Source organism: Anomaloglossus baeobatrachus, chromosome 1 (assembly GCF_048569485.1).
Source record: "Anomaloglossus baeobatrachus isolate aAnoBae1 chromosome 1, aAnoBae1.hap1, whole genome shotgun sequence".
NCBI classification, from domain to species: Eukaryota; Metazoa; Chordata; class Amphibia; order Anura; family Aromobatidae; genus Anomaloglossus; species Anomaloglossus baeobatrachus.
The window spans coordinates 656,009,244-656,024,562 of NC_134353.1; the positions used below are offsets into that span (position 1 = coordinate 656,009,244).

General features: G+C 41.6%; 1 protein-coding gene across 1 annotated transcript in view; it reads left to right on the forward strand.

The window, feature by feature from the left end:
- CASTOR1 (cytosolic arginine sensor for mTORC1 subunit 1) overlaps window positions 1-13,704 on the forward strand; it is a 116,452-nt gene extending 102,748 nt beyond the window's left edge. Inside the window, exons 7-9 of the mRNA XM_075319960.1 lie at window positions 3,414-3,496; window positions 7,788-7,882; window positions 12,451-13,704. Coding sequence (XP_075176075.1) covers window positions 3,414-3,496; window positions 7,788-7,882; window positions 12,451-12,543 — 271 coding nt within the window. The 3' untranslated portion in view covers window positions 12,544-13,704. The remainder of the gene's footprint in view (window positions 1-3,413; window positions 3,497-7,787; window positions 7,883-12,450) is intronic.
- The last annotated feature ends 1,615 nt before the right edge of the window (window positions 13,705-15,319 follow it).

The following is a 15,319-nucleotide window of genomic DNA, read 5'->3' on the forward strand; positions in this document are numbered from 1 at the left end:
AACGCACCTGAAGAAAACGCATGAAAAACGCATGGAAAACGCATGAAAAATGCACGAAAAACGCATGCGTTTTTTATGCGTTTTTCCCAAAACGCATTGTTTACAATTCTCCCCTCTGCCAGAGGGTGCGTTTTTTTTCCGCGCTGAAAAAAACGCAACGTGTGCACATAGCCTGAGAGAGGCTCAGATCTGAGCTGAATCGTTTGGAAGTGATTCATAGGTTACTTTGCTCTTTATTTTCTGCAAAAAAAAAAATAATTCTTTGAAAATCACCCCACATATTCTTTCCTACTATGTGCCAAAGTTATCTGCCTATATTTAGTATATTTTACTTTTGAGCACCTTCACTATACAGTGAGTAGAGCCCTATTTCATATAGTTCACATTTTGATTACATGAAACCAGTCAACGCTTAACAATTGATCAACCGTACCTCTCCATTGTGAGTTTTCAAACAGGATGTTCTGAACCAGGAGTGGCCACGGAGTTTAGAGTCACAGAGTGTCATCAACAGGTTGTAATAAAGATACAGAGACAGGAAGAGTCAGAGAAAGGCAAAGAAGTGGACATCCTTCGGCCACATCCCACACTGATGACCACTTCATTGCTAACAATGCCCTTCTGAACCAGATGATGGCTGTTGTACATCTCCAAGAACATTTAAGGGAGGTGAGAGGCACCCAAGTGTCACATCGGACCATTCAAAACCGTTTACATCAGCATGGTCTGCCTGCTAGACGACCTGCAAGGGTACCTAACCATGGCACTAGGCACAGCCGCGTAGTAGCAGGACGAAGGACCAGTGGGTCTCAGTGATGTTCACTGATGAAAGTCGATTCACACTGAGCAGAAATGATGGTAGCCACCAACAATGACGGTGACATCAAGGTGTGCAGTATGCATCAACCACTGTTGTCACCAGACGATGCTTTGGTGGTGTTAGTGTGGACAGATGTGTCTAGTTAATATAGAACTGCCATACACTGTGAATGGCACAGTGCCAAGCCCCTACTGCTAGAATAACATCATTAATCCAGTCATGGTGCCTCTGCATGAACTACACAGTCCCAATTTCATCTTGATAAACAACAATACTCCAGCTCATCAAGGTTGCATCATTAGGAAACTGCTGCTAGAGACTGGGGTACCTCATATAAAGTGGCCTGCACTTTCTCCAGACCTAAATCCCATAGAAAGCCTACTCGATCAGCTGAGTTAGCGTGTAGAGGCTTGTAACTCTGTACCCCAGGACTTCAATGACCTGAGGGCTGCCCTTCAAGAAGACTGGGATGCCATGTCTCAGCAGACGATAACTCCATTTCTGAACAGCAGGAGACGTTGTTGAGAAGCTGTAATTGATGATCAAGGCCCCATAACAAGTTATCAAGACATTGACATTTTTGGGGGTATATGTACCAGTTGTTGGCTTTTGTTTCAATAAACTGTTTGAGATGAGAAAATCACCATTGCATGCTTCTACCTAAATGCCCTACTGACATGATAAAATATCACTGTAGAGTGAACTTTTTACATTTTCCATACATTTCACTTGAAAGACAAATATCCCTAACTTTTTGTGCTAGTGTATATGGTTGAAATCCTACAACTAGTGTCTGATACATGCGGACTGTGGACCAGGGAACAGGTGTCTGCTTTAAACTTTTACAAAAAAAAGCTGTATTCTAATATATCTGTTGTGTTAAATCACCAGGATTTTGCTATATAATCTGAAAGTAGCATGATGTTTGGGCTCTGATGTCACTTCCTAATCTGCATGCTATCATTTTGATACAATCACTGTTTTTTTTTTCTGCTGTGGATCTACCAGTTCACTAAATGCTGAGCCCTGTATAACCCCACCCACAACACTGATTGACAGCTTTCTTTGCACACTTTATATTGACAGCTGCTATTCAGTGCTGGAAGCAGGGTTACACAGAGCAGTTGACTAAAAGGCATGAGACATCAAGTCCTGTAGTGATAATCTCCTGCTGATAAAACACTGATTTTATTTAAACAGCAATACACAGCTTAGTAAGGCTACTTTCACACATCAGTTTTTTTCCATCCGGCACAATATGGAAAAAAAACGGCTAAAACTGATCCGGCGCCGGATTCGTTTTATCCCCATTGATTAGTATTAGCGCCGGATTGTGCCTGATGGCCTTGCGTTGCATCCGGCTTTTGCCGGATCCGTCATAATTGGCTAATGCAGTGGCCGGATGGAACGTCTCTTGTAATGTTTTTTGTCTCTGACAAAAAAACGCATCGTGCGTGCTTTACAATGGAAGCCTATGGACGCCAGATCCGGCGTAATGCGGCAAAAAACGGATGTGGCCGCTGGATCCGTTTTTTTTAAACTGGGCATGTTACAAGTTATTGAAAAAAAAAAAAACGGATCCAGCAAAAAACGGACAAAATGGATGCGCCGAATCAGTTTTTTGACGGATCAGGTATACCAGATCCGTAAAAAAAAAAAAGGATCTGGCACATCCGTTTTTGCATATTTTGCGCCAGATCCGTTTCATCAGGCACACTGCCGGATTGTGCCTGATGCCGAAAAACTGCGCACGCACGCACACACAGACACACGGACTGGAACCTCGGTTTACGAGTAATATGGTGTGCGAGTTTTTCGCTATACAAGCAAAGCTTCCTGTAAATTTATAACTCTATTTACGAGCAAGCTTTGCCGTACGAGCAAAATACCGCACACACTTCCAGTTCCGTACTCACAAACACACACATTATGCTCACATATTTTCCGTTCCCTCGACGGCCTCATACCTGGTTCTTGTAGTCCCCCGGTATGTGGATCCGGTAACCAGCGCGACTGATACAGGAGCTGCCTCTGTGCTTCCCAATGGCTACCACATTTCACACCATTTCTGATGCCATGGCTGCTACGGATGCCTGATTGGATCCACAACTGAAATCCTTTTTTTGCTAGGCTTACAGAACTTGCAATGCCGAGGTAAGAAGTGTGTTGACTTCAGTGGAGAGTATGTGGTATAAGTGTAAAGTTTCATCATCCTATCTCGTTTCTTTCTGGGTAAAGCCAAAGACTTATCAGTAGCCCTCGTATATATAATCTAAAATAACAACTACTTATGGGCCGGCCTGTAGATTCAATGCCAAGAGTATGGTTAATTGAGCAGTATGAACTGCAATCCCATTTACAACATTATTCTCATTCGATATGTTATTTTTCCATATTTATCTATGATGTACATTGATTAAAAAAAAAAAGGAACTTGTGCGGTATTTGTCTATATATAATCCATCCTGAGGGAAGGAACTTGTACTTTGTGAGTGCTATTCTCTGTTCATTTGTAATGAGGTCAGAAGTTGAGATGGATGGGCGAGACCAATGTTAGTATTCTGACGTTAATATCTTTTGCAACTTCCTTTAGGTTCCCCACAGACCTACTTCTGACAAGTTCGTCTGGGGAACTATGGCGCATGGTGAGAATTGGTGGGCAGCCCCTGGGCTTTGGTAAGTTCCATATTTTTGTATCATTAGCACACTACAAGGGGAAGAAATGCACAGGCAAACAAGTAGCAAATATTTCCTGTGTCATACTTGTGACACTCCAGGTGGAGTCAGGCTGATTATATCTTAAGATGGCTTTAGATGGTAAATGTCACTGATGTTTTGTAGGGCTTGTTATGGATACAGATGATGTAGTGATTTCGCACCTCTCCTTCACTGCAATGACTACTAGCTCCATAGTCTAGAAGTCGGAGAAGAGATGCGCAACTTTTCAGATGTAGGAGGCTTGTCATGTTGAGAGGGAATCTCCTTTTCTTATATCACAATATTTTATGTAGTTTTAAAGTGTAAAACCTACTAGGGTCAGGAGCTTTTTTTTATTGGTCATTTTTGTGATCGTAATACCATTTAATCCTTAAACAAACCACCACCACCCCATTGTCCAAGCACTGCTTCAATAAGGAAAGGGATAAAGCGCATTTAGCCCCCCATCGCCAAGTATCAATTTCTTTTACAGACGAATTTTAACATTGTCTTAGTAGAGTATAAGTCTTGTAAATGAAATAGATTAAATGTCCCAAATCTTCTTTTCTCAACAAACCAACATTTAACATGACGTATTTTTATGTTATGCAAAGAGCCATAAGGCAGACACCCACTAGCAATATCAATATTTCACGTCAGGGGAGCTAAATTTGGACTACCCAACCATGGCGCCCAAGTGTTCTCAAATGTTTGATGGTCCCCTCTCTTTTGTAAGACATATTTCTCGAGATGTAAGGTGTTGCGCATCTTGGCTATTACTTCATCCATAGAAGGGGATTCCGATTTCTTCCAGTAAGTAGTCATTATTTTCCGAGCATTTGTGAGATAGCTAGTTGGTGGCTTTTCTTCGAGGGGCTTTCAGCTGTGTAACCAACTGCACAGATTTTAAGGTCTGATGAGATCCGACAGTTGTAAACTGTATAAATTATGTCCAGCACATCACTCCAAAATCTCCTGAGATGAGGGCAGTTTCATACTAAAATAAGTGTAAAAGTCCATGCGAGTGACAGCAACCCTTGGCATATTTTGGCGTCCACGGAGCAGTGTCGTCCTGCGCCATACATTCATTTCTCAGTTGCAGATATGAAAGAACCTGTTATTCAGCAAATCAAATTCCTATCTAAGAAATTCAAACGTTTTAACATGTCCTTCCTTATATAATTGTGTTATGCTATTAATGACTTTTCTTTCCTATTCTTCAAACCCAGTTAATTCTTAAGCTCTGGATATTTTACATTGCCCCAGATTAGGGAGTAGTTAGTGATGCCTATTATCCCAACTATTTCCTTAGCGTTATTCCATACTTTTTCCCTACAGGGTTAAAGGTTGACAAAAAACAGCTATCGTTTGAATTAGATTATCCTCTTAAACACGTCCCATCGTATGCATTGAGGAAGAGGAGGCTTTCACCATTAGAATATATTTGGTTATATGATCTGATAATTCTTTAGCCATGGTATATCAAATGCCACTCCTGCAATGTCTGCCCTGGGATACCCAGCGTTCAAGTGACATTGTTGTCAAGTGACCACTGCTGCCAATTACCGGGCTGTGATCGGTTGCAGCCTTCACTATTCTGTCAGAGCGGGTGTAGGGTTTGATGGAATACTGAAAATCTGGAGCCAATCAGAGGCCGCATGAGATAACAATGTGACGTGACTGCTGAGAATTACAGTACCGAAATCGCAGGATCGGCGCCTGTCCTGGTGTTGAGTATAGTCCCTTTTTTTAGTTTCTTTGGTACGTGGCGCACACTAGCAGATAAAAAAGGTATTGTCCTCTACTAGAAAAACCTTTAAGAAAACTTTCTTTTTAATGTATGTTTGTATTTGGTAAATCAGCTACAGATTTTTCATACAGATTTGTGGGTGGAAAATGCAAGACTCATTACAGTAACCTCAAAACTGTTGAGAAATCTCATCCTTTCATTACAGAAATTGGCGTGCTGTGGAATTCAAAGGGGTTATCCAGCTTATTTTGCTTTTTTTTTTTTTTTTTTGTCATTTCACTACTTGGCTACATTGGGGCAGGTATGTAGAGAGCGACTACCTACCTGCGCTGCTGTCAGCCCCTCTCCACGGCTCAAAGTGATCATGTGACCGCTCCTGCTGTGCTTTTGATGCTTCCTGTGACGTCACATCGACAGGGGAAGGACGTTCTTGACGGGCATATCAGCTGACTTCACTTTGCCGCCCTTCTGGGCGGGTACAGTGCGTGTAGTCTCCGCCCCCTTCCCTACCCCCTCCTACACATTCCGTAGTGCAGTAGTCTCAAAGATGCTGCCGGTATTCTGCATGCCTGCGGTGCGGCCCCTGATGCTGCTTGCGGCGCGCATACCCGTGGCCCCCTTGCTGATTGCTGTCTGTGCTGGGGGCCACTTGCATCGCTTTATATCAGATGACCGATTACCGGGCGCTGTGCAGAGCCGAGCTCTGTATACAGCTACTGCAATGATCGTCTGCCGGCCAATCGGGCCAGCAGCGGATCACTCCTCCCTGTACAGAGCCCGGTAATCTGTCCTATGATATAAAGCACGGTCATAGGCGGCCCCTGCATCGGCACCATTCATCATTGGAGCTACAGCCGCAAGAAGCAAACAGGCCACCAAGGGAACCAGGACAGGTGAGAAGAATTTGTGCTTGGTTTTTCTTTTTGCGTTTTTGAAGACTGGCACAATAGGGGACAATTCTACAGCATGGAGCATTGCTACAAGAAGCGGACCCCAAGGGGACATTACTACAGGATGAGTAGAAGGATGGGGTACAATACTACAGGATGGGCACCGTTATTACAAAATGGGCACAAGGATGGGGAACATTATTACAGGATGGGGACACTACTATAGGATGGGCACATTATTACATTATATGTGCCCATATTGTCCTCTGCTAGAGGTCTGTGCTGGGCAGAATACTGACATTCAATGAGTGTGCAGAGGGCGGGGCTGGATAGTGAGGCCGGCCGGGGCCAGCTCTGACTGTGAGGTTTGGCATTGGAAGATTTCATGTTTGCTTGAGCTGCAGGTAAATAAAGTGGCTACAGAGAATAAAGTGATAATTCAAGAAGAACAAAACTTAGAAAACAAAAAAATAATGTAGGGATGTTTTATATGACAATACAGCACAGATTAGCTTAAAAAAAATGTTGACGTTTGTCGGACAACTCCTTTAAGACTGCAACCTGTCAGTGTAGGACAAGGATTTTCAGCCGTTGCAATCTGTGGGGAAAAAGAGCCCCTTGTTAACTCCTCCTCACATAATTCACTTTTCAGAATCGTTCATGTCGTAAGCTTGCAAATAAACTGCTTTACTTATTTTATACTGTTATTGAATTCAATGGGTTCTCACATACTGGAAACCCCTTATTAATGGCCCAAGGGTGTTGAATAAATTTTAAAAAAATCTGAAACTTTTCTTTTCCCCTTGCTATCAGCCTCCTGTCCCCTGTTAGTTTCCTGACATAAACACTGTCGTGCTTCTGTCTGAGTGGAAGAAACACTCAATGGAAAGGTGAAGGCTGCAGCCGATCAGTGGCCACCATTTGGCTACAATGATCGCGTGGCATTGTTTGTCCACAGACTAGCGCCACTCCCCTGGTCTCAGCCCTGAGTCCCAGCCAGTCTGAGAGGTAAGTATAGATCTTTTTAATCTATGTAGCACTCTAGAGCCATTATTAAGGGGTTGCCTGCTACTGGACAACCCCTAATTGATGGCCTCAAGGTGTTGCATAACTGAAGCGGTAGAATATTGTGCGCATACAGCCGTTACACAGTGAGCACTAAGACTAGCTGACTTGCTGAGGCCCTGAATATATCAATGGAGGAAACGCTGCTAAAATCAAAGTAAAATTCAAAGAGAATCCTGGATGCCTTTAATAATAAATATAATTTTAGAAGTTATGGCTTTTAGACTCTCTTTAGATGGACCTTTTATCCAGGAAACCTTTCTGATTGCCATGTATAGAGTCAAGAATGGATTTTCCTCTTAATTTGGAGCAATTTAGTATCTGCTTCATGAGGTTTTTGCCTTCTTCTGAAATCAACATGTTATATATCCAATATACATTCTTCCCAGAAGAATGTCAGCTGTTATAATGGCAAAAGATAGGCCAAGTCCCTATTAATGACATTGTTTTGTATGGAGGTATAAATTAAGTATCGTACATGCAAGTATGATTAACCATGTAGTATATATAGAAACTTTGGAATGGTTGTGCCCCGATTCATTTTTTTTTCTTCCTACCTTTGCAGATGAGTGTGGAATAGTGGCACAGATAGCAGGGCCTCTGGCTACAGCAGACATATCCGCCTATTATATTAGCACCTTTAACTTTGACCATGCATTGGTAAGTTGACAGCCCTTAAATATACAATATATTTTGGTTTGGTAAAATGCATTGTTTTCCTAGACATTCCCTTCAGGACGACCTTTTCTTAAGGTAGGCTGACAGAGCAGGTGAAATCTATTAGAGGTCACACTACTAAAACATATAAATGAATAGTCAGCCATGTAACATATGGTCACACGGAGTCCTCCAGAATGGTTGACCATTTTCTAAGACTCAGCTTTGTGTAATAGTTTCCTAACAATGCCTAATGACAGGGTTATCCTGATGAGTAAGCCTCATTATATAATCTTATGAATCATGTGATTTTGGTCCTTTTGACATTTTATAGTAGCTGTAATTAGGTCTTGAACCTGTGCTCATATCCTTCTGGGTTGTAGAAAATACCTTTTGACCACATATTGGTTTTGGTAGCCTTTTCCTTTTGTACCAGTGACATGCCCCATACAGTGTGCGTCGCCTCATTCAGGATGTGTGTATTTTCTCCAGACTTGGTTGCAGTATGATGAGCTATACTTAGTAATAATTCATAAGAGGTAGTAGTTCTATACAAATGTAGCAAATAATACTAAACTGAGCACATTTCCACTTAAAGGGAACCTGAGCCCCAACTCATGCTGCCCAAACCACATACAATTTGAATTGGGGACCAGCATTATCAACATCTGTGTTTTCCCGCTGAAATATTGGGGTGTTTCAGATAAAAACACAGTGGAGAACGGGGCTGGGATGACAATCACTATTTAGAGGTATGTCCTCCTCACCTGCCACGTTAGACTGACAGATTTTACTCTATGGGTCAAATTCATCAAGGTGGTTACTCCAAAACACTCGCAGAAATCTCCTTGAAATTTCGCAATATATTTGGCATCTTTACGCCAGTCTCAGACAGTTTTCCCGAAGTGGGTGGAGCTTAAACCAGAAGTTGGGAAGGCCACCCGGCAAATTCATCAAACGTTACACAAGAAATCTGCATAACAGTTGTATAATGTGGCTAATTCATTAAGTGGTGCGCACCTCTTGCTGAATTAGGTACATCTTACTACAGTGGTGTTTTCATTCATTCTGGCGAGCAAAACGCCAGTATTAAAGGCTTGGTTCACCTGTTTTCCTTACATCGATATTATGTTGAGAAACAACATTTCTCTCAAATACCTTGTGTTGCCAATAGTGCCTGTAAGCGGTGCTATTGCAGTCTGCTCATCTCCTTAGCGTGAACCCCGGGCTCTGTGACCTCTGATGTCCGGTGATGTCACGTCAACGGAGGCAGGCGCAGTTTTGTTGAATGACTGGGCTGTGGGTGGCGTTTTACCGCTTGTCACAGCCCAGCATCTTCACTGCAGAGTGCTGCAAGCAGGAGTGACGCTGGGCTGTGATGAGCGGTAAAACGCCACCCACAGTCCAGTCCCTCTGGAAGACTGCAGCTTTCCTCAGTTGACATGACATCACCGGACATCAGCGGTCATGGAGCCCGGGGGTCAGGTGATGGGGAACAGCTGTCTGCAATAGCGCCGCTCACAGGAACTATTGGCAGCACAAGGTATTTGAGATAAACCTTGTTTGTCAACATAATATCAATGTGGCCAGTAATGAAAACGGGTGAACCACCTCTTTAATGTTTCAGACCCATAGTATTTTAATAGGAAAAGACATTTCAGTCCAGTTGAGTGGGAAGGGACATAAATCTGTGACTAGCCCCATCTTCCCTGGCCACAAGTTCAACTATGTTTTTCTCTAAAACACTGTAACATTTCAGAAAGTAATAAGTTAAAAATGGGACTGGGGCATGGTGACTAGTTACCACTTCTGCTCTGTTAAACTGCCAGGTCCTGCACAGTAAGCCCAATTTATTTAAAGAGGTTGGCCACTATTAAACATTGATGGGTTGTTTTTAGGGTAGGTCATCAATGTCTGATCAACTGGATTCTGGAAGCCGGCAGCATGTGGACGGAAATGCTCAGTTCCAGAGCTGCCCTATCTTCTGATAACAGCGGCCTGCTAGATTTGCTTCATATTGATTTGAATGCGAGGCTAATGTGCAGTTTCCTGCCATGGCCACTAGGCGCTGATGGGGCAGCTTTGGAACTGAGAATTCAACGGCCGCGTGCTACCGCCACCAGGACCAAGGACAACTCATCGTAGGGGGTGCCACATGTTGGACCCCAGCCAATCAGAGATTGATTACCTATCCTAACGACAGGCCAACTTCTTTAAGATTGGCATTGTACAGGCTAGCCTTAATGAAGGGGCTTTTTGGAGTAGGATATGCCAAATTCATACAGCGCTGCATGATGCTTAATTAATTCAGGACATCTCAGTAGTGTGTGCCACTGGAGTAAGATGTCTGGCATAAATAAAACGATGACACTATTGATAAATTTGTTGGGCAGCATTGCCATGACCCATCTCTGCACCTCCCCTCCCAGTTCTGCCCGAAAATGGCGTGAAAACTGTTGCAAAAAATTTTTACAACTGATTGTAAAATTGCAAAATTTCTTCACAATAGTGTTTTCTGGTATAATTAATTTGATGAATATGGGCCCCTGTTATGGGGAAGCTCATCATTCTAGTTGAGTGGGCAGGGATACATGTCCATCTTTGTCTTTCTCTTGTTTCAGAGTAAAAGATACATGTTTGTAACATGGGTTTCCTTATGTGACGATCCCCTTTAATTAACACTGCTGTCAATTTCTAAACTTGTTCTCTGTGACCTGTTAGTAAAAGGGTCAATTTCTGTTTAATTTAATCGTATGAACGTATATCTTACCATCATATAAAAATAAACACCAGACAATAGACAGTGATTGAAAAATATCAAAAGTATAAAAATCAAATTTGAATATCAAGATTTTCTATATATGCAATAGCGTTATCATTTACAATATAGAAATCCTTCTTGTCACCATGGTAGGATCTCAGGGAACACTCCTCAACAATGTGCTGGATAGTTTGACGATCTGCTCCACAGTCACAGGTCGGAGAGTCAGATTTTCCCCACTTATACATAAAATCTGCACAGACGCCAAAGCTTGTTCTGATACGATTTAGAGTAACCCATGTTTTCCTCGGTAGATTGAAGCCTGGTGGAGGGTTTTGTAAATTAGGGAACATTTGGGGATCACCTTCTACTACATTGACCCAAAGTTTTCGCCATTTCTCCTCTAAATTGAAGTTTTGTTCATGCAAGGTGATTGCAGTTCGTTTGGGTGGATGTCTTGATTTCAATCGTTGTATTGTAACATCTCTGATATTTTGGTGTATTGGAAGTTTTTCATTATTCACTACTTTAGTGTACTCTTTAAGTAGGAGCTTTTGTCTTCTTAGATTTGCGGGTGCGATATGACCCAGCACAGGTAACCAGTGAACAGGTGTAGGTCTAATAGCACCAGATATTATACGCAAAGAGTTGTTCAGCTGAGTGTCAATTAAGTTTACATGACAGCTATTTAACCATGCTGGAGCACAGTATTCTGCAGCAGAGTACACCAGGGCAAGAGTAGATGTTCTCAAAACAGATGTTGCCAAGCCCCATGAGGATCCACAAAGTTTCTGAATAATATTATTACGTGCTTTCAGTTTCTGTGCCAATTTATCCAGATGGGATTTAAAAGTTAGACTTCTATCAAGGGTTACACCTAAGTACTTAGGATTGAAATTGTGTTTAACAGATTGGCCTTCAAATTGTACTTTAAGTTCAGTCTTGGCACTTGCATTGTGTAAATGAAAGCAACAAACTTCCGTTTTTGATGGGTTAGGTTTTAATCTCCATTGTCGGAAGTACTTTCCCATTACACTAAGATCTTTTGTAAGAACGTCCTCTGCTTCCTCCATTGTTTTGCTTACCATAGCAAGTGCCCAGTCATCGGCATATCCAAATTTCCGTGACACTGTTTTAGGAATATTAGCTAGGTACAGAGCAAACAGGAGAGGTGCCAGCACTGATCCCTGGGCCAGTCCGTTGTTTAAAGATTTCTTACAACTGGTTGAATCGCCCATAATAAGATGAAAAGTTCGATTTGCAATCATATTGTTCAAGAGGTACATCATTTTCTTACATGGAATCACCTTCAGAAATTTATATAAAAGTCCTTCCCTCCACACAGTATCATATGCAGCAGAGAGATCGATAAATGCCACTGAAACTTTCTTGTTCTTCTGGAATTCAGCTTCAATGAGAGTTGTCAAAGCTAAGACTTGGTCACTACAGTTTCGAGCAGGTCTGAAGCTGGCTTGCTCTATAGGTATTGAGTCGAAAATCTTTAGATTGATCTTGTTATATATTAAGCGTTCTAAGAGCTTATATAATATATATATAATCCATCAAGCTATAGACCCATTGCCTTGTCAATTTCTGTTTAACACTAGAACTACTGAGGTAGTCATTTTGACTACTTTGCACCATGTATTTCTATATAGGTGTCACGAGTCCAGTAGTTCTAGTGTTAAATAGTTTCCAAAGATGTTTGGTACTAGTGTCCTATCCTATGTGAATTAGTGCTTGAAATTGGGACCCTCACCTTCTTCCAGTCAGCAAGGACTTAAGTTTTTTTTTCTTTTTTTCTGACTAGGTTCCAGAAGAAGTCATTGACCGTGTGATTACGTGTTTACAGGAGCGGGAGGAAAGTAAAAGCGAGAGTAATGTCTCCGTCCCGCCACAATGATACACCGCCATAAGACGTAATGACTAGGTGTCCATGTGACCTGTCCTCCCCACTTCTGTTGTTAGAGGTATGAGATCTCAAGCAATAGTATGGACAATGAGGAGAACTCTGTCTACCTCCGTCTACAGGAGCATATCCGGTGCCAATGAGCCAAGGGCTTTATCAAATAATCCACTGATCAGATATTTTGAAGAATATTTCTTCTTAATCACTGGAGATGATCAGCTATTTCCCTGCTGGGTTTTCCTAATAGCACTTGTTGTTGAATTTGTTGTATGTACTAATCTGTTGTCTTAAATAGGACTCATTTTTCTTTCATGGCATCTGGGTGATTCGCATTTGTTTTCTCCACCAACAATAGGGGTTTAATTTTAAGCTTTCCAAACAGTGTTTTTGCTTCTTAAAGTCCATCGTCACCATATTCTGGAGTGCATGGAAATCCTGTACCTACATCATGGGAAGCGGTGGCGTTTCTGCTTTATACGCAGAACTGCAAACAGCACATAAATTGACATATGGTGGGTTTCCCACATTTCATACACTCCGTTCTTGCATAAGTTCAGAAGTTGATTTTATTGCTATCATACTAAATAGTATGAGCTCTGCTCGTTCTATTATTAAAAGGTAAATATATACCTCATATATGTTTATAAGCTCCATGCTTGTCGTGTGGGGTCATTTGTAGTAAGAGTGCCTTATTTCACAGAGCTACAGGGGCTTCTGGACTGTAGTTTCCAATAACCTTGACTGTTGTTACTTTTCCATTTTATATTTATACCAGTGCCTGATAAGACAAGGTGTTCATTCCTCAGGGGAAGAGAAGGCAATTTAAAGAATTATTCCCACCTTTTTCTAGATGATCTTGTCAGATAGTGCTTGTACATACAATTTACTGCCCTTCTTGTTATATCAACAACTTTCTCTTGTTGACAACTCGTTACCTAGGAGACCAACCACCACTGCGGTTTAGTTTGTATATGCTACACTAAAGCTGGCTTTAGGAGGTAACCTCACTCTCAAGGGATCCTGCCTCTCCTCAAAACCATGCTTACAAGCTCAATAGAGAAGAGTTTGTAAGCGCTGCACATGATTTGCTGGTTGGTCTCTTAAAGGGAACCTGTCACCTAGAATATGCGTTCTGACCTATCAGCAGACGCATGTGTGCCCTAATTAAACCTCCCTACCCATCCTTGTGTTTTAAAATTGTATATATTACCTTCATATATCCTATGTAAATAGCAGGGTATTTGGTCACAGGGGCAGCGCCTTGCCCCTGCATACTTTCTGTGGTATCACGCCCCTGTGGGCGTGATACCATGTAGTCACATGGTCGACATCACCGTTGCTCATTCTATCCTGCGCACGTTTACACTTATTATTGCGGCAGGCTTCTCTTCTGTGTTCTCCTTGTCCGTTTCAGACGCGCACAGCCGGCGCGTGAACACCCGGAAAAGAAGCCTGCAACAATGCGCGCAGGATAGAATGAGCGACGGTGACGTCGCTCATGTGACTCCATGATATCACGCCCACAGGGGCGTGATACCACGGAAGGTATGCAGGGGCAAGGCGCTGCCCCTGTGACCAAATACCCTGCTATTTACATAGGATATATGAAGGTAATAAAATGTTTTTTATTACTTTCATATTATACAATTTTACAACACAAGGATGGATAGGGAGGTGTAATTAGGGCACACATGCGTCTGCTGATAGGTCAGAACGCATATTCTAGGTGACAGGTTCCTTTTAAAAGCAAATGAAAAATAAGTACAAAAAAAGTGTTAACACTCCAAGGATAGCTATAAATCTTAGTGAGCACTAAATTGTATGTCTTTACAAGCCCTATCCAACAAAACCCATTTATGAATCTGGAAATAACCGTTTCATGGATGTGTTTTAGTTGTTGGGTCATGTATGTGCCTTTACATGTATGGGAAGTATGTTGTTTTCTATATTTCAGTAATGCAAGTTCTTTCTACACTTCCAGTGTAATATGACTTCTGATAAGAGTATCTGTACATTCTGCGAATATTAGGCTTTCAGTTACTTTTTGATTTAATCAGATCATTTTTTTTTTATTATTGAAGGGACAATTTACAGATAAGATCAGTCGTCAGTTTGCTGGCTGCTTGCTGATTATCATTTTTGCTGTGTAACCCAGCATCACGTTAGCACATTTATATATAGATTTATTTCTGTATAGAGGAATAATGTATCCTTGTACATTTAGTGTTTGTAACAATAATCTAAAATAAACATCTATTTTAAAAATGGTGTAATTCTTTATCATTTACATTTTCTTTACCTTAAGAGTCGTCAATAAAACCATTTTGGGATGTGTGCTGGAATCGTGTTCCCATGGGTAAATAAAATTATGGCATTAGAAATAGGTTACTTTGGGACAACCCCCACTTTTGGTGTGAATTTCCACAGAAGTCAGTGGTGTGAGCTGTAAGTATGCATATGACTGGATAGTTGTGGTTAAAACCTCACTGTTCTTCCTGGCAATAGCTGACAACTGGTAATACTTTGTAAAGGCTTTTACCATTGAGGACCATTCAGGCAATGACATGTCTGCATAGATGAACCAAATAACCTTCACCCTCTGAATTATTGTAAATTTGTCATACTCCCACAAGTTGAACATATATAAATCTATAGACTGGAAAACTGAACTCTGCGTCGTTGTCGATGTAGCCAACCGTTCAGATTTTAATTGTCTGACATAGGAAATAATTCAATGAGGAGATTTCGTGAAAGGAATAAACATAACTTA